The following is a 21,996-nucleotide window of genomic DNA, read 5'->3' as shown; positions in this document are numbered from 1 at the left end:
ATCAACAAATCATTAAAAGATACTAATTATTTCAGAAACAGAATTTAATATTATTAAAGTATTTAAGCTCACAAACAAAGAGTAGTACATCGAAGATTAACTCAAATGTTGCAGGACTCAGTGAGAAATGTTGTAAAATTCCAAATACACGTAAGACAGATATATTTAATAATATATGTTATTATAATTTATCATTATATATTTTAATAAAATAAAATTATTATTATAAATTATAATTATTATATTTAATAATTATTATAATATAAAGTAACATGAAAGTTTTTCTTTATGCTCTTGAAGTATAAGATTTTTTCCTTTAAATGATCTTTAAATGAAAAACAAAGTAAAAAATTCAACACATTGGATAATTCAGTAAATAAATATTTTGCAAAAAGTTTAGTCACCTAAAGATATAAATGAAATTAGTAGATTAGTGTCTCAGTAAATGCAAATATATTATGTAAAATACAAAATATAAGAAAAATTTGTTGAAATATTAAAAATCAGATCTGAAATTTAAGCTATTTAATTGCTTCTTAAATATTTATAAATTCATATAGGTGTAAAAGTATTTTTAGGATGATTGATAATTTTTATAGGTTTTACATTAAGAGTTAGTTATATTTTCAATATTTTTATTCATATTATATCGTTTTTAAATTTTACTTTTCAGCTGTTGGGCCTCGTGCTGCTAAAAATAAAGAATATAAAAATCCAGAGTATTTTTGTTATCATATAGACACTTTCGGAGAAGCAGAAGTGGAATTAGCAAAATATAGATTACCAGCTCCTTCTAATAGAATACCTTTCAATAAGTAGTTTTTATGATCACATTTGTCTTTATAGAAAATTTTGTAGCAATCAACAAAGTATAGTAAATAAATAATATTTAAAAAGGAATATTGTGAAATTTCGAATCTTTTTATGCAAACAAGTAGATAAAGTTAAATAAAGAATAATTATACAATCATTTTGCACGAGAACCTATAGGATGCTTTAAAAATAGTACACACACACACACACATGTATATGTATAGTATTGTAATAACATAAAGTAAAATATATTTATAAAAGATTATATTTCATTTATTTTGACTGTTTAAACCACTTTAAGCAATTATATGCACTATCTTTATGAAAAAAAATTATTTTATATTTAAAAAATATATATAACTATATTTAAAGTAAAAAATAATAAATGATAATAAAGTAATCTTGTTAATTACATAAATCTGTCCGAAATTTCCAATTTTCTCAAATTATGAGTACGAGTTTAACATAACGAAAAGACATTTGTAACATGTGTATCATAATTATATGTGAAAAAATTAAATTAAAAATATAAGATAACATTTCCCCATATAAAGTTTTATTTCCAAATAAATCATAGACAATAAGATAAATTATATACATGTGCAATTACAAGTTGTATGAGCTTCAAGTTATGTACACCTCAGTCTAAAACATGTTATAGATTATTTATAATTTGGTAATTATTATTATTTAAAATTAGTAAATTTTTCATATAGAGAGAGATTTATATCTTATATAACTTAATCTTTTTTCTGATGCGAAACATGCTTTATTCATTAATACCTTTAAAGGTTAAATAAACAAGTTAAATTGTTTAAAGATTAAATATAGGAGATACAATTTCAAATATCCTTTTCTATTATAGATCTTTTAATATTATAGAAAAATATTATTTTTATAAAGGCAATATTGTATTGATATGTATTATAATGGCAATATTAAAATAGATATGTATTACTATATGATTATTGCAATTTAAATTCAAAGTAACAAGTATGTATAAATACGTAACAATTTTTATTACATTGCGCAATACATATTATTATATTTTACATATATCTTCAGCTATGTAGAAATATATTTTATTTACGTCGAACGTACGATCCATAATTTTAATTTTTCTTTGATGCCTTTTTGAAATAAAAATTCGTTAAATTGCCTTTATGTACAATATATTATTTTTACCGTTATATATTTTTACTGTACATGGTTTATGTTTATACACACAAACATATATATAAGAAACAAAATTTTATACCCTCAAGAGCTTTAATTATCCTTCACTGTTTTGTAAGTCGAGGTTACGGTAAAGACATATTACATACAGATATAGTAAAAATGGTTTCTATTATACCGAAACATACCGCTTTATCATTGTTTAAACGTAATATTTCACAAAATTTTGTTAACGTAATAAGTATAAGAAACAATCCTTTATGGTGGATATATGAAGAATCAAACATACGATACTTTTATTATAATACAAATATATCCTCTTTGGAATACTTTAGGTAAGCAGAATTTTTGCTCATTAATTTTATTTTACCATAATATTATAAGTACAATGTAATGATAATTATCATACGTGCTGTTAGTACGTATTTTCGAAACACAGATTTTAATATATTTGAATACATTTATTATTATATATTATAATGTTCTTTTCTTGTAAGTAAAAATACTATATAAAATCATACTTCATTTTTGTAACGAATATTTATATATTAACGAGTTTATTAGAAATTCTATTTTATTACATATAATATACATGTATTTATTACGTGTAATTACCGTTTCTCTCTAAAATATTAACTGAATTAAAGAATTCTTTAGATATGTAGTAAGGATAAATATTCATGTTAAGATATAAAAACAGAAATATAAATTTAGGTGAGGTTAAATAATTTTTATCAATTTCAGAGTTATCTTAATTGCTTTAATATTTTAAACAGTTTACAAAATACTAATTTATTACTTTGTGATAAAATATATGTGTTAAACATAAGTTCTTTGGTATGATATGGTAGCAATCTTATATAAGTAACTGAAACAATATTCTCCCAATAGTAGTTATCTTAATTAGCTGTGTTTGTCACTTTATTATATCTATAGAAAGAATTTCTGATTTATGCAAATACAACTGGAAAATAAAAGAAATCTTACAATTAAAATTATAAAGAAAATAATTAAATCATTTAAAAAAGTGGATTTTGAACTTATTATTTGAACTTGTGCTATTATGCTTATTATGTACTATTGTATGATATTTAAAAAATAAAAATATTACAAAACATTCACAACTTTTTAAAGCTTTTGTTTTATCCAAATAGGTATTGAAACATTATATTATTAGCTTATAAATGTTACAATTTATTCAAATCTGTTATGTGTATTATTTTATCACTTAAATGATTGAATAAAGTCTGCGATAAAACAATATTTAAATAAGATATGTAATTTGATAAGAAATATATACATCCTATAAGTTACTTTTTGAATCCAGAAAATAAGACAAACATATAAAAATGAGATATGTCATTATATTTTTAAAAGTAAATTCATTGGATGATTTGTTATAATATAGAATATATCTAATATAGGAACTTGCAATTATATATTTTTTACATCATAATATATTAAATTTATTTCAAGGTTTACGTACTAAATATTTCTGTATTAATATGTGAAATATCATTTTTTATTTTTTCAAATTATCTTTTATCTTTTAACGTTTCAAATTAATTTTAATATGTAAATACAAATTAAATATGTAAATTATTATTCCATAACAAATATTGAAACTGGTTCTAAATGATAAATTCTGTACTATACTTATACAGTACTATTTAATTATATTTCAGTATTAATAATCATATTGATGAAATTCTCTTTGGTCTCATTAGGGTTACATTTTATTATTGTTTGAGTTCCACGGTGTGTTATTGCTTTTAGAATCACTGTAATGGATTTACTTATTTCAGAACCCATTTCCTCTTCGTCATTCTGAGATTTTATATTTTATGATTTTGTAATCTTAAGATATATTTATAAATTTATTAAAATAAATAGAGAAGTTTCAGTCAGAAGTAATAAAATGTTTATAACGTTTAAATATTTGTATTAGGTTGAATTTAAATGTTATTTTTTTGGAAATTATAATGTAATAAATACAAATATAACTATACCTCTAGAAGATCACTTCCTATTTCTTCTGGTTCAATATTTTCTTCAAGAAATGACATATTGTAGACCATAAGCGTATTATTAGATAAGTGGAACTAATTCATATGAAAATCATATTTTTATTTACATAACAATTGACTGACTCAAGATGCCATTTCAGGGTTTACTATGAAGTAACTCATGTAAAAATCATGTTTCTATTAATATGAATGCTAACAGTTTCAAAAAGATACCTCATACTATATTGAATAGTCTCACAAAGTAAATATAAATTTATAATGATTTACGTATTGAAAAATTCAGTAAAGTTCAGTACATAAAAATTACATTACCAACTTGAAGCTTTATCTTAAATTTAATTTTCACTCTATTTAATAAGTTACTACAATGAGAAAAAATGGAATCTCTTTCTCGTTTCTTATTATAATTCTGATTATTTATATATATGTGTACCTGTATAACATATACAAGGTGCTCAACAACATATAATAGAAAATTCAAAACCATAATAGGAAATTTGAAGGGTGCTTTTGCAAGTTAAAATAAGACAAAAATTAATAACAAAATAATTTTTGTGGTTTATTAGCTACTAACATGTAAAAATCGACTAAAGTATTCTTAAAATTTGGTAGATTTCTCTTGATAAATTCTACATAAATGAATGTAGAACAGTTCAAACTATGGCAGTTATAGTGATTTCAAGTTGCAAAGAAGATTATGACATTCGTTGTGAAGAATTTGCGAAGTTTTGTAAGAAAAATCATAGTTTAATCATTACATCTATTTTCTCATAGAAATTTATAGAAGAGTATGAGAAAATATCTGATGAAATTTCCGAGTGGAGATAATTAATATCTTTTACAGTTTATGAATGTACGCGCATAATTTAAAGAAATGAAGTGGTAAACATATTATACATGTATACATATTATACACGCAGAAGGCGTGTGAAATGAAAAGTATAAAAACAAGAATTTCATAGGTACAGACTTTGGTTTTCATGGACTTCTTCGAAATACAAATTGAAAGTATAATTATAACAATTTTTCTTACGTTGATGTTCAAAGTTCTTTCTTTGCATAAAATATCGTATTTTTTCGTAATCCATATGTAAGTGCATACATCACACATGTTACAAGTGCGACCTAGAATCAACCTCGAGGTGTATCATGAGTTATTCCAAAACCGATAGTGTACATCATTTAAAGTCCAATAAAACGGCAAAAAAATATCGTATGTTAACCTTTTAGTTAGTATGTTGTAAGGGGGTGACTTCCCTTTACAAAATCATTCTAAACAGAAACTGGAAAAAAGACTATTTAACTCTATAGAGACATTTGAATTTGTAAAATTTGAAGAAGTAAGAAGCAACTTTAGTTTTCCATTCCGTTTTATAGCATAAAAAGGTTCTTGAAAAAATTCAGTTCAAGTATGTGAAAGAAAAGATTTCACTCTTTAAAATGAGCTCAGGAATACTGTTGTATGATGATTTTTTCACAAGTTTGCAAGTTTGCAAGTTTTCTACTAGATACATATGTCTTCTACATATATTTTCAGGTTGATTAATAGAATTATGACTGTCATATTTAATTCATATATTAATGAAATAAAACAATGTTCATATAACGTATATATAAAAGGTTTCTGTGGTAATACGTATAAATACTTTTGTAAGCCATTGTACATATGTCGCTTTGAGTTTGAGACTCACTGCACTTCTTATCGCTTCGACTGCTCTATATTCGTTCGTGTAGGGAGGTTTGCAGATCTTCAGGGATGCTTTAATGGGATCTTTAGATGTTAGATAAATAAATAAATGAATAAAGCCTCAAACGAATGTTCTTTATTCTATATTTTCGTATTATTTTAACTTGTAGAAGCATCCCTTATATTCTTTACCATCTCCGAACTGTATAAAATAATCGTTGGCTATTAATCAAATGATGCAACTACCTGCGATTCGATACGATCGCCAGAAAGCGAATCGCGTTGTATAAAACTGTCGCTTCCAAACTGACAATATGTATATATAATATGTATGAACATGCTCATTTGTAACAAGGTTTTTGTAATTATAATAAGATTGCATAAGTAAAATACGTGTTGCATGACAAAGCAGTTGCTTGAAAATCGTCAATATGGATGCAGTTGTGTATATATATACATATATATATATATATCGAATGCAATGGAACTCAACCACATATTTTACATTAGTTTCACAGTAGTTTACAGAAGCTTACTTCTCGTGACAAAATGAACTCAAAGTATCTATCGTCTGTGTTCTTTTGCGCAGCTTACTTACAAGTTGCAAGTTACTAGTATTTTAATAAATATCCTTGCACATCATATTAACTAGTTTGATAATACACAAAGCTTACAAGTAAATTTTAAAAATGATAAGTTCATGATTTTCGTCTTTGGTCGATATGTTATACCTTATACGATTGCCTTATCCGATAAAAATTTTAAAAAAGAAGACTCTAACTGATAGCTTGTTGCTTGATTTCAGTTCATTATATTATAATATTATATTTCATATATATAATAAATTATATTGTTCTAGTTCACCGGAAGTACCGGTTAGACGTAACGAAAGAACAATTTCGATATCTTTTTCTTTATAACAAGTATCAAATGTTGGTGGATTTCTGAGAAGTTTTAAATTACTTTTCAATTTGTTAAATGTTTACTCAAAACTTAACAAGAAAACAAAGACATTAGTGCCCTTTAATCAGTGAAATACAAGTTACATTATTATTAAATTCTATACTATGTGAGACATTAATGTATCAGTTAGACTAATATATTTAAATAATGTATCTAATTAGCAAGGAATAGTACTTTTGCTATTTAAGTTTTTAACAATTTAACAGAAAATATTCTTAGATCCGCAATAAAAATTTTACTTCCGCTGACTACTATATTGTTAATATTTATTTCAAAATCATATTATAATAATTTATTTATAATATATTCCTTTGATTAATTCTTACGTATTTCTAAATCATGAATGATCTTTAAAATTGTAAATTTTTAAAATAAAATAAAAACTGAAAGATCGATGTATCTTATTAAATAAATTCAGCTGTCACTATGATTCCTAACATAGAAAAATGTCATTAAAATTTGTCTTCTTTTAGATCCAACAATGTCGATGCACGAACATATTCTGTGGTTCCGAATACATCATTTGTATCGGTTAAGGATGAAAGTCGTGAATTAATGGCTGTATGGCCCGATATCGTACGTGATCTCACGGATGCTGGTCGTCATCTTGACATACCAGATGTTACCAAATGGCTAGTGAAGGTATTCTTTTTCTTCTTTTCTCTTTCTTAAATTTTCACATTAGCGAACGGTACATTGTACTTATAGTTCTTTGTATACAGGGTGTCTCAATTCAGTATTCTGAATTTATATAATTATATTTGTTCTCAAACGTATTACATTTGAAATGATATATTATTGACAAAGTTGTTTCCTCTTCTTTAATTTTTAGGTATTGCAATACAATGTTCCATCTGGAGGGAGGAATAGAGCGTTAACGGTTGTAGAAGCATACAGATCATTAAATCCTCCCGATCAAATAACGGAAGAAAATCTTCGTTTAACTCGTATACTAGGCTGGTGCATAGAATTGGTTTGTAATTTTTGTTCTATCGTTTCCAGTTTATGTTATTTTAGGATTTACAATAGTACATAGCATATTCACCTTATTAATTTCTTTTTAGCCAGATGACTTAAAAAATTATTTATATAATATGATTATATATTTGTATTATAGTTGCAAGCGTTTTTCCTGACGATAGATGATATTCAAGATCACTCAGAAATACGACGAAATCAACCGTGCTGGTATTTATACAATGACATTGGATTAACGGCTATTAACGATGCTTTAATGCTGGAAATGTGTATATATCAGCTCCTTAAGAAACATTTTAAGACAAAAGAATGTTATTTGGATCTCTTAGAACAATTTTTATCCGTAAGTAATTATTTTTCGTACTCAATAATATACAAAATATTCCGATTTGGTACCGATTAACTCTAATTGGGAATATTTTTGTTGTTGTCTAAATTGTTTTAATAGTTGTGGCGACCATTATGCTAAACATTCACTACAGATTTGATAGATAGATTTTATTGTTTTGTACTTTTACAGAAATTAATAAAATTGTTTGATAAAATATAATATTTTTACTATTTTATTTATAAAAAATATTGTTTGCCAAATTAAGAAAGTACCAACTTTTATACTATGTTATATTATTTACAGGTTTCTTTAAAAACGGAAATGGGTCAATGTCTAGATTTATTATCAACAAATTTTGGAAAGAAACCGAATCTACATCTATTTACAATGGATAGATATAATTCCATTGTAAAGTATAAAACAGGTTATTATACGTTTGTGTTACCAGCCACTGTTGCTATGAGTTTTGTAAGTTTAATTCTATTAATTCTTATAACTACATTATTTGTCTAAAGAAAGTTTAGATCTTATCTTCATTTTTTGATTGTGTTTGAAGTTACATATTATTTATAGACTGGTATAAAAGATCCCGAAATGTATAGGCAAGCAAAAACAATTTTGTTAGAAATGGGACATCTTTTTCAAGTAAAAGATGATTATTTAGATTGTTATGGTAGTATAGAAGACATTGGAAAATCTGGTACAGATATAGCAGAGGGAAAATGTTCATGGCTTATTGTTGTAGCTTTACAACGTGCTACTCCAGAGCAAAAGAAAATTTTTGAGGTATACATGTCACTAATAATATTTTATATTCATTATCTCTTTTTAAGTAAAGATACGAATAACATACAAATACTCTACAGGAGTGCTATGGACAATCTGATGTAGAAAAAATAAATCGTGTAAAACAACTCTATCAGGAGCTTGGTGTATCAAATACTTATGCTATTTATGAAGAAGAAACATATAACTTACTACATACACATATACAACAAATATCTCGTGGACTTCCACATGATTTCTTCTTAAAGTTACTTAACAGAACATGTCGTAAAGTAGGCAGAAAGGACTAATTATAGAATTAAAAACGACAGATATTAATTATTATTATAATTTAAGGAAATACATATGTGTTTGTATTTTCTTCTCTCTGTGACAGAGACTAAATAAGGACCAGTAACTCTTTACCTTTAATGATTAAATTCTGTCGTAACAAGATAAAATCATAAACAGAGACAATAATTTCTTACTACAAATACATTGTTGCTGAAATGCACAATGTTAATGAAAATGCAAATGATAGAGAAATGTTAATTCACAGTTAAAAAGGTGTGATATTTTATATTTTATATGCTATAGGAGATATATTTCATACAATGTTTTATATGATACATTTTTTTAGCAATTTCCATTTCTTTCATTTGAAAGCAACTGTATAAACTTAACATATTCGTTTATATGTTTAAAAGATTAATAAAAGAGATTTTAAGATGGTTTTTTAATTTTTTTTTTGTATCCCCAAGGTTGCTTCTTTCTCATATTTTTTCGAATTTTCGAACGCACAATTTGTTTTACTTCTTGTCTAAGCTCTTTAAACGTATCTTCTGACACGTGTTCTTTCGAAAAAAAATTTTCTGCCTCTAAAATATATTAAAGATGAATATATAAAAAATAATTATTACTTCTAATTTTTCATTATATACATATTTATATTTTATATAAAATGCGTACCACTAAAACGAACATCATTACTATCAAAAAAAAACTTATTTGCGTCTACTATCAAATTATTTGTATGTTCTTTTTTATTTGTATATTCTTCCTTCCTATCACGTTCTTCATCAGAAGAATCATATTTAAATGGATTCTTTGAGCCAAAACCTACTTGAGTCTTTGGAGGCTTCAATGGTTCCATATTTAAAATATTACTATTATCATCTAAAATTATGAACAAAAATAAATGTAATAAATATCATAAAATAAATTTTTTAATTAATGTATTATGTAAATATTAACTTTTTTCATTAGTTATTTCTTTCCCAAATGTTTTTAATAAACTGAATGACCCTCCTTCTTTCAAGCTTTTTGATAGTGAGTCTGACACAGAAAAATATATATCTTTCGACACTTCTACAGGTACATTTTCAATCAAGTTATCTGTATTATTCTTATTTTTCTTCTTCTTAACTTTTTTGGTTTCTGTTTCAGATTTTTCTATATTAATTTCATATTCTTTATGACCATTTTCTGTAGGATCATATCTAATCATTCCTTTCCTAAAAAATTGAATAATAATACAGAAATACATAATTACGTAATTATTACTATAATTCTAATATTATGATTAACATAACTAACTATTTTATTCATACTTTGGAAATTTTACATCCTTATTTGTATCTTTATTCTTTGAATTAATTGGTACTCCTAGAATATTTTCTAAAATATCTAATTGTAATTCCTTTTCTTTTTGTAAATCAATGTCATCATCACCTTTTGTGTCTTTAGTAATATCTTTATCCGATTCTTTATCATTCTCTATGAAACGCTTGTCAAGTTTAAACCGTTCATCATTCCCCAAAATAATATTACTTCTAAGAGACTAGAATTAATCGATTAATATCAATGGTTTAAATATTTATAAAATTTATTTATATATGAATATATATAAATGTCTTACCTCCCCTGTGAAATGTTTGTTAATTTCAAATTTACTATTATCCCAAACCGACTCATCATCATTCCTATCATAGTCATCATCATCAAACAAATCAAGTCTTCTTTTCTTCTCCTTTTCTTCGATTTTAGGTTGTTCTATTTTATTGATATAATCATCATCATCAAATATTATTTTATTTTTATTTGAATTATTATCCTATAAAAATAAATACGATATATGGAAAATATGACATAAACACTTAAAATGTTGGACAAAATTAATTTAAACATGTTTACCAAATTCTTCAGTGCATTTTGCACTGCCAATTCTTTAGCTCTGAAAATTTTTTTCTTATGTTTTAATGATTCTATTCGTTTCTTTTCTGATGCACTAATTTTATCCATCTTTATTTCTTCGTTAACTTCGCGTTTTAAAGTAATCATTCATTTCCTTAGATATGTTAAGATAAATTAATTGCGTCATGTGATAGTATTTACTAAACTCAAAGAAACTTAACCTATTAAATTTATATGTGACAATGTATACAGTAAACAGACATATAAAAGAAATGCTATATATCTAACAATATTTGAATTCTATTTATTTATATACAAATACAGCAAAATCATGATTAAGTAAGTTTATAATTAAATCAATTTTATAAATTTTGTATTACATCAATGTTCAATATATGTACAATCTAATTTCATATACGTGAACACGGATATTAGAGGTTAGGTTTCACTACCCGACATCCGAAAACTGCAAATCGATTTTTATTTAACACTTTCCTAACTAAAACATTTTCGAAAATTTAGAGAAATATTATTTTACTATTTGAAATTAATTTTACGATTTATGATATTGAAATTTCTAAAAATATCAATTGTTTAATAATTGAATATAACTGTGTAATTATCAATTATTATTGTAGATGAAACAAAGATTCCTATACTTCTATATAACTTCTGTTCATCTGTATGAATTGAATATAATGCAGATGTTCTTAAGAATTTTTTTACTTATTTACTTTAGTCTTTTTAAAAAATTATATATTAAATGGTAATTAATAACGAAATATAATATTACGTACATATATAGGATATATATTTTATGAATAGATAGTACGAACTTGTATAATACGTTTAATCCTTAGCCTCGCATACGTATATGATAGAATCATATTAAAATCAGGTATAGAACAAACTTTTTCAACACTTTGATCGATGAATTTCAATGAATTCCTGCCCTTTTATTGCCTAATAATTTGTTAGTCTTTTATTCTCGGCAAAAGAAGTAATAATTAACTGTGAATTAAGTACATGCTTATGATTCAAACAAAGGTTTGAACGATCGCGTATTTACGCGCGCTTTCGATCATCAACGTTGCGCCATTTTCGAATGATGTGAACTGTTGTGCGCCTGCACAGAAATAAATATAAGGACCACGTCGATTTAGAGAGTTTGACGGATACGAAATGTCAAGAGTAACAATATTCACTCAGTAAAATTATTAATTAATAATGAAGGATAAATGGCATTAGGGCTCACGCTGGATCTCGCACGTAGTCATCTCCGCGTTTATACCAATCAATTAATCTTTGGGAAACGATGCCAAGCTAAGAACTACGTAACCTGCAATTCAGTTCAATCTAGATCATGTAAAATTTGCATAGTAATTTTAGATGATCTCCACTGAACTATAATTTATTAGTGAATTAAATATCTCGAACATCCCAGTACAACATACAAAAGGATCACTAGTAGTTTGGCGGGAATTTTGAAATTAATTGCAAAATATTTTACTTAATATTTTTAAACCACTGTGATAATTAAGGCAGCGATAAATCCATTAGTTTAAATCAATGTGGGAATTTCATTATAACTGAATTGTTAATCAACGAAGCAATTATCAAAATATAAAACACACTACATACTTAAGGTCTATATTTTATTACGCTGATTTTCTATGTAATATATTATCTACGAATCTGTTGTGCGATTTACGAATACACTTTCGTGACATTGTATTCTTTAATCTTCAAGACGTACATACATATCTCAAATGTAATCATCGATACAATATTAAATTAAAACTATTGTTCCATAATTAAAATCTTTCCTATCATGGTCTTCCGAGTATTTTCATTGTCGATAAATTTTATTTTCATTCTTGACAAACGTAAACAGGTTTTCGATTCGTTCTTGCATACTTTTCGTGGTTATATCATTATCGTCACATTCTACATGCTTCATCGATATTATATTGTATCGTGTTTGTATAATTGATTAGGTACGTAGCTGAATTTAAATATTCTTTTTCTTTCACAGATCTTCAAGCGATAAAAAGATGATAAAATAATAACGATAATATAATTATGCAATAGTTTTAAACGAGCGACCTATTTCAACTTTGCTATATTATTATCATTGTTATTACTACCAATATCATATCAGTAAGTTTAACAATAGAAAATGTTTCAGTATTAAGCAAGTTGATGATATTATCGAATTTTAAAACTGAAAGTTATATCAAATATGCGATATACATACATTAAAAGATGTTGGCACATCTTTAGTTAATTTCGTTTGATGTTCGTTTCATGTTAAAATTATCGCGTTTGCAAGATATTAATGTAAATCAGAAAGTAACTAATTATAAGAACGACATTTTTCATGTTTGTTTCGTTTCCTGCAAAGGCGTCAACATTAACGTAACTTCTTCTCCGTCATCTCCAGAGTTTGTCACGAGTTTTGGAAGCGTTTCAGCACCTTTTTTATTATCATTGGCACACGTGAACGTTGCATGCCCTATCATGTTTTCTAAAAGTTGTTCTTTCACTTCATCTGCATTGTTTATCAAAAGACCATCTAAAAAGTTTAATAAATACGTATTATCATTTATATAATCAATAAAATATATTACATTTTTTTAAAGATACGCATAGTGATCTAATTAAGAAACGTTAATAAAAACATCAAGCGTACCGTGAAAGATGGAAGATATTTTATCCTCTTCGTCGATAAAGTGAAAATGTTTATTGTTCGCGAAAGCTTCGAAATTATTAAACGTCCTTAAAGAAACGTTCATGAACCATAACCTCTTCTTCTCGGCGTTGACATTCGCCGATATTAGCTCAATACCCTGTGATCCAAAAGAAAACGCGATCTTTCTATCTGTTCTTTACAGATTAATGATAAATCAAATTAATTACATTAATTCTCTCTATTACCTTGATCGCTGTATAGTCGATACTTCGTATCCTTTCACAATTGATAATAAATGGCACGTTATTTTCATCGTATTTGTGAATTATTTTCATCACTTTATTACAAAAGTAATTTGCAGCTGGATAAAATAGTCCATTGTCTGGTTTGAGTACTATATATTTGTTTCCAAGTTGCGTCTACAAAAGGGCAACGAAGGAAGCTTTTGATTTTTCATACAAAGCATAGAAGTGTTGATCGTTTTTAAATGTTAATCGTTTTAAGATTGAAAGATGACGACGATACTGTGTAGAATTAATATAGTACAGGGTGTCTTAAAAAATATGGTATAACCGGTTATTTTATGATACACGCGAAGGTGAATTGATTCAAATTTTATTTTCGAGATAATCGAGTTTGAAAATTTGTCGTGTATATTCGCATTTGATTAATTTTTCATCTAGCCCATCAGAGTGGACAAAATTTGTTATTCAAAAACGGAACTTCCGATGAAAATATTTTATTGCATATTTGTTACTTATTTTTCTTTCGTAATACTTTTAGTAAAAATAATCTCTTGTCTTGGTTATTTATCTTTCATGCATTCCTACTTAGTCGACGGCTAGATGAGCGCGTGAGTATTCGACAAATTCTCAACATATTCCGTTTTGATACGAAATGCAAATACCGACAAAAGTTTGTGAAGCATATTCGAGTCAATGTCCGAGCAAAGATTCGTTGGCACTGATATTATGAGAACGTGATAATACAATACTATCTTTTACCTTACATTGAATTACTTCGATTTTTGGCCTAGCAGGCGATCGAAGGAAGAATATTAAACTGAACAGAGCACCAACTAAGAGTCCTAATTCGACGCCAAATATCACGCTAACTAGAAATGTCACTATCGCTGCAACCGCGTCCCTTTCTGCAATCAGGTATACAGAATTATTCAACGTCAAATACGAGAGATTAATTCTGAAAAGTAACAAGAACAAATGCAGTTTAATATTTGACAAATGTCATAGTATATGTTATTTTTATACTTATTATTGGACAGATATAAAAGATATACAAAATTTGACTTGACTTTATTTGCTAAATCTCTCTCTCTCTCTCTCTCTTTCTCTCTCTCTCAAGTTAGTGCAAACTTTGCAAAATCGACCTTTTTTTATCGTTCTATCTCCTTCTCTTAATATATCTTTTATCTTGATTAAAAATTTGAACGTATACGATCACGTAGTAAAATATTCTTCTGTAGTTTATAATTAGAGGAGATTAAGAATTGAGGGTATCTGATATCGATCGTGTATCTTATCTTAATTTGTTTAAACACAAAATGAGACATGAATTTGCTTGGTAATTAACAAAGGATATTCATTTCTGTTTTATCTACAAATGTACAAGAAATTTTTGTGCAAATACGATACTCGACAAAGAAAATATTTCGAGACTGAGAAAATATTTGAATTTCCCATTGTATTAATGTGACATTAATGTAAATTTTTACTGTATGTGAAAGTTACAACGACTCACTGCATCCTTTCCACAACAGACGTATTATCTTCAAGTCAATTATGAATATTACCGCGCTTATCAATACCGCTGCAAGAGTGGAACGCGGGATGTAATAAAAGTATGGTGTCAAGAAACTCAATGCCAGGAACGTCATCATTCCTGCAAAACAACCAATGTTATTATCCGTAACCATTTCTTAAAAAGAAATATATATTATGCATACGCGCAAGAGAAAATACAGTAGAATATTATTTATCCAAATTCCGTTTATTGAAACGAAATCTTTGTGTCTGATTAGGAGCTCCTGGCGGTTGTATCTACTTACGTGAACGTGTAATGCAATATTATACACGTATACAGGACAGAAAGAACGTATTTCCTCGCGTGAAAACGCGAATAAGATGATTAATGAAAAACGAGACGAACGATAGAATAAGATTTTCCTCGTGTAGCCTTCTTTTCGAGAAAATCAAGTTTGGAAGGTCAAGCATACTTGACCGTTGGCTAATTTCTCAGCGGATAAGAGCGAAGAATTGGTAGTGGCTTATTCTACGTGTGAAAATAGGTCGAGATGGTGGAATAAGATTTTCTCGTTCGTAGGCTTCGTTTTCAAGAAAGTAAAATTTGAAAAATGGAATGATCCTCGACAAAAAGACTCGCGTCTAATTTTTGGGCTTTTTAGGTAATTCTACAATATAATAGCAGTGGGAAGCTGGATTCGCATAGTCAGAAAAATCGATATTACGAATGATTTATGTCTTGACTCTTGGAAGTTAGGACAATTAATTGGCTGCGTAAAAGTTTTATCACGATCTTCCGCGATATAATTACAGCCACGTTTACAAGAGTCACGTAATACAATAAATGTTTTGTTTAAAACATTTGACACGTATTGTACTTTCGATCTTCCGGAGAAGAAGAAACACGAACAGAGATCTGTCTGTTTTGTTTTCAGCTGTGAAATTTGTTGAATACGCGTGTCTCCAGGTTCGCTCTTGACTAAACGGGTTCAAATCCCATTTTCTCGAAAGAAGTTATAGCGGACAGAGTCGGTGAACTTTTATTACAGCGAGCTCCGGTTCTATGAATTATTCGTTCTCCGATGAACCCTGATAAATAGAGTTCTAGCATATTTTCTCTTGCAGCAATTTTCCATGTTGCTTTATCTCGAAATGATAATATTACCGACGTATATACCGGCCATAGGCGTTCGTACACCGCTGGCGGAAACTACGGCGCTTCTGGTGAACGCTCCGGCAGCTGGCATCGACGAAACGAAGCTTCCGAATATATTGCACAAACCGAGCGTTAACATCTCTTGCGTCGCATTTACGCTGCTACCACTTGCTAAAAATACAAACATCGTGTCGCGATCAATTACGTTCGTGTAACCTCGCGTAGTTCATTGATACGCGCAAACTATGAAATCTGTGGATCTGCGTACAAAACACGTGAACGTTACGAAATTTCTCTTACGAAGTGGTCTCTTTTACGTATTTCATCTTGGATGCATTGTTCCCAAATAATCTCCGAGTTCTTCGAGATCGTTGACGATACAAGGCGAAGTTCGTAAATTGTAGTTTTTGCGAATTTATGCGAACAACGCGTCCAAAAATTTAATGCGAATTTGGAGGAGCTCCAGTCGTTTTCTCGTCGGAAATATTATTTCGCGTTACCGTGTTACTCTATTTCTCGCTTCCTACTATACGATGAAAAATATTTTCTTCCCTTTTTGCGACACTTCCGAAACAAATAGTCTGTCATACTTTATATGGATCGTCGTGTTACGAGTGAATTTAAATAAGCAGAATTTCTCTATATTGTAACTTTTGATATTAAACGGATATTAAAATATACGTAAGCTTAAACTTTTCCGTACTTTCCTCGGGGATATCTGCAGTAGAAATCACTGTATACATTCGTGATCTACGACGATAGACACAAATCTGAAATCACTGAAAAGACGAATGGGATTTTCAGCGATGTATGTATGTACTAGGTTTAAGGTTAAGTCGCGCGATAACAGGTTTCTACACGTGGCAGATTTTTAAGCTTCGTTTCGTACTAGAACATAGAATAGTTTGCTCTAGTAAATCATAAAAATTGGAAAACAAATTTTTATACTATTCAAGGACCTATAAAAAGCAATTCTAAGATCTTACGTTAAATGGTCATGTAAATCATGTTTATTGTTTCAGTCTGTATACTCGACTACTTGAAACATCGACACGCATCTCATAACGCGTTTTTACAAACATTTCAAACGAAGTATGAACAGCATATTAGTCATCCATAAATCAAATAATCACCTGCCACGTTACACGTATTCGATGAGACAAGACAAAACAAAAAAAAAAAAAAAAAGAGAAAAAGAAACCTGTTCGTTTGCTCGATAAAAATTCGAAAATATATTCGTAACAACGTTTTTTGAATACAGATCCGCAAGATCTCGACGATTTATGGTGTTTACCAAATGCTTTAGCAATGGCTACGTTTGCCAACACCGAGACAAGAGGCAGTATGATTATGCCTGACCCTAAATGGGAGCACATGTCTAGAAACGTGTAGGTCTCGTTTCCAACCTGAGACGAGAACGGAGGCACAGAGAGCCTGGGAAGTCCTGACTGTATCTTTCCTTTAAATTAAAAATAAAAGTCAGAAGGGAATAACGAATATTTCTCGTAGAAATTTTCTTACGCGTTAAACGCGCTGTAACGAAGCGAAACGCCTGCGATGGCATTTACTTCGTATGGAGGATTAAAAAAGAAAGAAAATAAGAGAGAAGGAAACGCGAACCTGAAAGAATGAACGGCGAGGATCCTGTCTTCTCGAAATAAAAAGCTATCGTCGAAGCAATCAGGATGACCAAAGCGTTGCGACAGATGGAAAGAAACCACAAGAACTTCTTCAGCCACATCTTTTTACGTTTCCCCTTTGATCGATCATTGTCTTTCCCGAAACAGCAGTCGATGTCTTTCAGTTGCTAGATGATAGAAACATGAGATAGATGGTTAAATCGAAAGGCAATTTATTTCCATATTTATTTCCATAATGCGGTATCTTGAAGGGACTTACTCTGAAGAACAGAAGGAACGCTATACTGCAAATTCCAAGGAGAAAATCTGGCATTCGCACGTTTTGCACGTTTTGGAATATCTTGCTCAGATTGTCGACAATATTGTTCGCTTTGAACTTCAATCCTAATAGCCCTTGCAATTGCGATACGATTATAATAATTGAAGTAGCCGAAGTGAAGCCTGATGTGACTGGTATCGATATAAAATCTACCAGAAAGCCTGTATAAAGAATTTCATCGTTTAAAAAAATATTACGAATGAGAGCGAACGACGGTACGAACATAAAATAACGCATCATTCGGGATACGTTCAGACGCAAAAACAAAGTGGAACGTTAATTTACTGTTTGTAATATTTTTAGATATTATTTTAGAGTAAACGTTCATTCTATTTATCGTGCTATTGTATCGTTAACGTTATCGTTCAAATGCTAACCTAACTTGTATTTTTGCAGATTTTTATGCATTTACTAGAGATTTAAAGAATGTCTCTGCAAAAATGTATAAAATATCCGATCTACGGTACTTGTGGTAATATTTAACAAGCGATACGAATATTCGCTTGGTCTCTGTTTCTTTAATTGTACTATCGAGAGCATAAACACGCATAAATATCCGCGGAATATCGATATTCCTGTGGTACATCGGATAGAAACCGAAGGATAAAAGTTAGAGTTCGAACGAATTGCTACGAACACTAGCCTCCTCTGTTGAATCAGAACAATAATCACTGTCACGAGCGTGACTCGATTTACGAGAGAAGAGGTTAAGAGAAAAAGCGATTTGTACGCGTACTATACGTAATACGCGCATGGTATTTTGTCGAAAACACGCGAGAAAAGCTTAAAAAGAATACCAACGCGCAACAAATGCGTATTTATAGTAGCAATTAGTTAAAATCGTTGTATCAATAATTAGTCAAGATATGGAAAAAAGAGCATGTCTGTTTGCGCTGCGAGTATTCTCGTTTTCGGCTTAGTTACTTCTACATTCCGGAGATTTGCTAATTTCACGTATCAAGAAATGTGTCTCCCACAGATAATTCCTCGTGATTTATCTTTCTTAGACAATTGTTTACTTGGTCTTAGAATCGATTTAAGCGAGTCTTAATCTTGGATTTTCTATTAACTGTTTGAAAATATTATCTTCAAAATACGATAGAACTGATTTATATCATAGTTTATCATCTTATTATCGTTTGTCACATCATATTATGCTGATATATAATAATAAAATTAATTATGATACCGACTTTAAAAAAATAGGGATTTAGAAATTTTGAGAAAGAGAAGCAATTAAAGATATTTATTGATATCACCTGCTGTCGACAGTCTGATATTCTCAACAATGGAAAATTTGCGAAAATATATCGGCTACTCAGTTTGGTCGGCTGGACGTAAAAATTTGGCAGCTCCAAATTTTGCTGATGCAACGATAAATAGACAACTCTGATAATTTGAACACCAAGATGCTAGGAATTTTTCGGACGTAAAACTAGTTAGTTCCGGTCCTGTCCGTTTCCTCTGCCGATTTACATTTCTTTTTATGTCATAAAACAATTTGTCGAGATCTAGAACTGATTTGTCTTTGCAACGAGTCCTTCAATCGCCACGATACGTAATACTCGATGAAGCCGAAAGTATTTTACGAGAATACAGGAGGCAATTCGTTAGGCGAATATTTTACAAGTTGGTACAAGGTAATTCGTTATGCGAGAAAAAATTAAAATTGTGAAATAAAGTTTCTCATACGAGGGTTAGTTTTGCAAAAGCGTCGAAATTATATCTCGTACGAATTTACACAGCTAACAATAAGATACGATATATGTACATATAAGAATAAGATTCGCGGAACGATGATGCTATATGTAACGTCTATTGTCTTTCTATTTTATCGATCGAGAAAAGTACAAACGAGAGATTTTACCAACGATACCGTATATTTTACGAACGAAACGCTTATTTCAGCTACGCGTATGCGTACGTACACGTATAGATTTTCATTTATCTGTCTCGGATCAACGAGTATTCTATGGTTTTTAACCTCTTTCGCGCAGTGTTTCAGAGATCCATCGTTCCACTCTTTTCGCATCTGAGAGCATTCCCTTGTATTATCGAGGCAATTACTCTCTTGGAGTGGTTGAACGTTTCTGAAAATTATTTTGTCGATACGAGCCTAAACGTAACAGCCCCATCAGCAATTCTACGCATCCAGCAAGAAAACAAAAGAGCACGATAAAATCCACTGGCATGTTTTTGGTATATTCGAAGGTAAGTAGCGACATCAAGGACGAAGGACCAATCGATACTTCTTTGATCGTTCCCAAAAAGATGTAGACAATGTTGCCCATTAGACACGAATAAAGACCATACTGCAAAGAATTGGACGCTTTATAATTTGTACGTTTATGTGATCCAATGTGGCAAGTATGAAGAGTAAACAGTAATGAATTAACATCGGGCGTAATCGTTGTGTTTCTGTCTGTCGAGAATAATCTCGCAGATGGTTTTAGAAAATGTGGCTCTTGCGTAAATTCGCGTGCGAGATGCATAACACTCTCTGCTAGGGTCCTAGTTTTCATTGAAAATTATCCGTTTCACGTTACCTCGAAAAGGGAATTTATGAATTTTTTTTCTATGATTTTTCTGAATGTCTCTACGAGCGAACTCTTCAAATTTTTACCGTTTCGTATATTACAGGTTCCCATCGGAATTATAACAACACGTAACCAAGAAAAAGGTAACAAAAGCGAGAAATCAAAATCGAACGATTCGAGCGAGTGAAAGCTGAGTATCGACAATATGAAAACCTTATAGATCAGCGATAACTATCTTTTGCTTCTAAGAATCTGAAGATTGGAATCACGACAGCCATAGAAAAGTAATCCTCAATTTCTTCGTTATCGGCTGTTTATAATAAAAAGTTGCACATTTTCTCCTATTATTTAGCCCATAATTCATTACCATTGTTCCTTTGAAAGGTGCGAGAGAAGTGTTCGAATACTTCGGTATTGATGAGCGAATCATCGTCGGTGGAACGAACGAGATAACACGTAAATAATAGTAAACAACAATATATTCAAGCAATGGCGCGATATGATAATTCGATAGGGGTGAGAACGAAGAAAATTTCTCGATCGACCAAGTAAGGAGTAAAGAGTAAAGATATACCTGAGCAGTTAAACCTGCGAGTGCAGCGTATGCTATGCTTTGAGGGATCAAGGTTAATCCTAGGGAAAATCCAGCTACGAGATCCGAAACGGCATCCAAACGAGAGTATTTTGGCAACCAATGTATTATCGTTATATATTTGACTATCGAACAGCTCGATTTGTTATTATCCTTCTTAGACGTCGGAAGTTCCTCCAACGGGATAGACTCTTTCGTGGTAGCAGGCATTTCTTTGCGCGAAGAATCAAAATTCTCGAAAATATTCGCCGATGATACCGATGCTTAACACCGCCAGTTAAATTATTCGGGTTTGTACGTTCGATCACTTCACAGCAACATTAGAATTGCATTGGAAGGGAAAAGGCAAAGTAGTTGACTCGAAGAA

At 29.5% G+C, this 21,996-nt stretch overlaps 5 protein-coding genes and 1 long non-coding RNA gene across 12 annotated transcripts in view; 3 read left to right on the top strand and 3 right to left on the bottom strand.

Moving 5' to 3' along the window:
- The window catches only part of LOC126917827 (uncharacterized), a 1,837-nt gene extending 759 nt beyond the window's left edge, over positions 1 to 1,078 (top strand). The window contains exons 2-3 of the mRNA XM_050725159.1: positions 36 to 150; positions 674 to 1,078. Coding sequence (XP_050581116.1) covers positions 36 to 150; positions 674 to 819 — 261 coding nt within the window. The 3' untranslated portion in view covers positions 820 to 1,078. The remainder of the gene's footprint in view (positions 1 to 35; positions 151 to 673) is intronic.
- LOC126917821 (uncharacterized) overlaps positions 1 to 4,070 on the bottom strand; it is a 6,234-nt gene extending 2,164 nt beyond the window's left edge. The window contains exon 1 of the mRNA XM_050725148.1: positions 3,999 to 4,070. Coding sequence (XP_050581105.1) covers positions 3,999 to 4,067 — 69 coding nt within the window. The 5' untranslated portion in view covers positions 4,068 to 4,070. The remainder of the gene's footprint in view (positions 1 to 3,998) is intronic.
- LOC126917806 (farnesyl pyrophosphate synthase) lies at positions 2,065 to 9,474 on the top strand. 3 transcript variants are annotated; one of them, XM_050725107.1, is made up of 7 exons: positions 2,065 to 2,324; positions 7,140 to 7,308; positions 7,499 to 7,639; positions 7,784 to 7,987; positions 8,279 to 8,443; positions 8,549 to 8,761; positions 8,842 to 9,474. In XM_050725107.1, the coding sequence occupies exons 1-7, from the start codon at positions 2,152 to 2,154 to the stop codon at positions 9,049 to 9,051; spliced, it is 1,275 nt and encodes a 424-aa protein (XP_050581064.1). In that variant the 5' UTR covers positions 2,065 to 2,151; the 3' UTR covers positions 9,052 to 9,474. The 3 variants fall into 3 exon arrangements, with proteins under 3 accessions (XP_050581064.1, XP_050581065.1, XP_050581066.1); XM_050725108.1 differs by lacking the exon at positions 2,065 to 2,324 and adding an exon at positions 6,111 to 6,263; XM_050725109.1 differs by lacking the exon at positions 2,065 to 2,324 and adding an exon at positions 6,220 to 6,379.
- Positions 9,060 to 11,573, bottom strand: LOC126917815 (probable RNA-binding protein CG14230). The gene is made up of 6 exons (XM_050725141.1): positions 10,934 to 11,573; positions 10,659 to 10,853; positions 10,351 to 10,580; positions 9,995 to 10,254; positions 9,710 to 9,916; positions 9,060 to 9,618 (listed from the first exon to the last, which is right to left on the bottom strand). The coding sequence occupies exons 1-6, from the start codon at positions 11,078 to 11,080 to the stop codon at positions 9,464 to 9,466; spliced, it is 1,194 nt and encodes a 397-aa protein (XP_050581098.1). The 5' UTR covers positions 11,081 to 11,573; the 3' UTR covers positions 9,060 to 9,463.
- Positions 11,165 to 21,762, top strand: LOC126917834 (uncharacterized). Of its 3 annotated transcripts, none has more exons than XR_007711083.1 (4): positions 11,165 to 11,272; positions 20,498 to 20,711; positions 21,141 to 21,321; positions 21,422 to 21,762. It is a non-coding gene; the product is annotated as an uncharacterized LOC126917834 (long non-coding RNA). The 3 variants fall into 3 exon arrangements; XR_007711082.1 differs by lacking the exon at positions 11,165 to 11,272 and adding an exon at positions 19,466 to 20,140; XR_007711081.1 differs by lacking the exon at positions 11,165 to 11,272 and adding an exon at positions 20,183 to 20,420.
- On the bottom strand, positions 12,572 to 21,996 carry LOC126917798 (sodium-independent sulfate anion transporter-like). Of its 3 annotated transcripts, XM_050725087.1 has the most exons (11): positions 21,612 to 21,996; positions 20,617 to 20,812; positions 18,441 to 18,661; positions 18,162 to 18,348; positions 17,836 to 18,000; positions 16,551 to 16,712; positions 15,384 to 15,524; positions 14,630 to 14,775; positions 13,871 to 14,044; positions 13,626 to 13,782; positions 12,572 to 13,508 (listed from the first exon to the last, which is right to left on the bottom strand). In XM_050725087.1, exons 1-11 carry the CDS (start codon positions 21,837 to 21,839, stop codon positions 13,312 to 13,314), a joined length of 1,974 nt encoding a protein of 657 aa, XP_050581044.1. In that variant the 5' UTR covers positions 21,840 to 21,996; the 3' UTR covers positions 12,572 to 13,311. The 3 variants fall into 3 exon arrangements, with proteins under 3 accessions (XP_050581044.1, XP_050581046.1, XP_050581045.1); XM_050725089.1 differs by lacking the exons at positions 20,617 to 20,812; positions 21,612 to 21,996 and adding an exon at positions 20,193 to 20,209; XM_050725088.1 differs by lacking the exons at positions 20,617 to 20,812; positions 21,612 to 21,996 and adding an exon at positions 18,878 to 19,102.

This window comes from Bombus affinis, chromosome 6 (genome assembly GCF_024516045.1).
Source record: "Bombus affinis isolate iyBomAffi1 chromosome 6, iyBomAffi1.2, whole genome shotgun sequence".
In the NCBI taxonomy this organism is placed as follows: domain Eukaryota; kingdom Metazoa; phylum Arthropoda; class Insecta; order Hymenoptera; family Apidae; genus Bombus; species Bombus affinis.
Note: the sequence above shows the minus strand (reverse complement) of the source record. Positions and strands in the feature narration are given on the sequence as shown.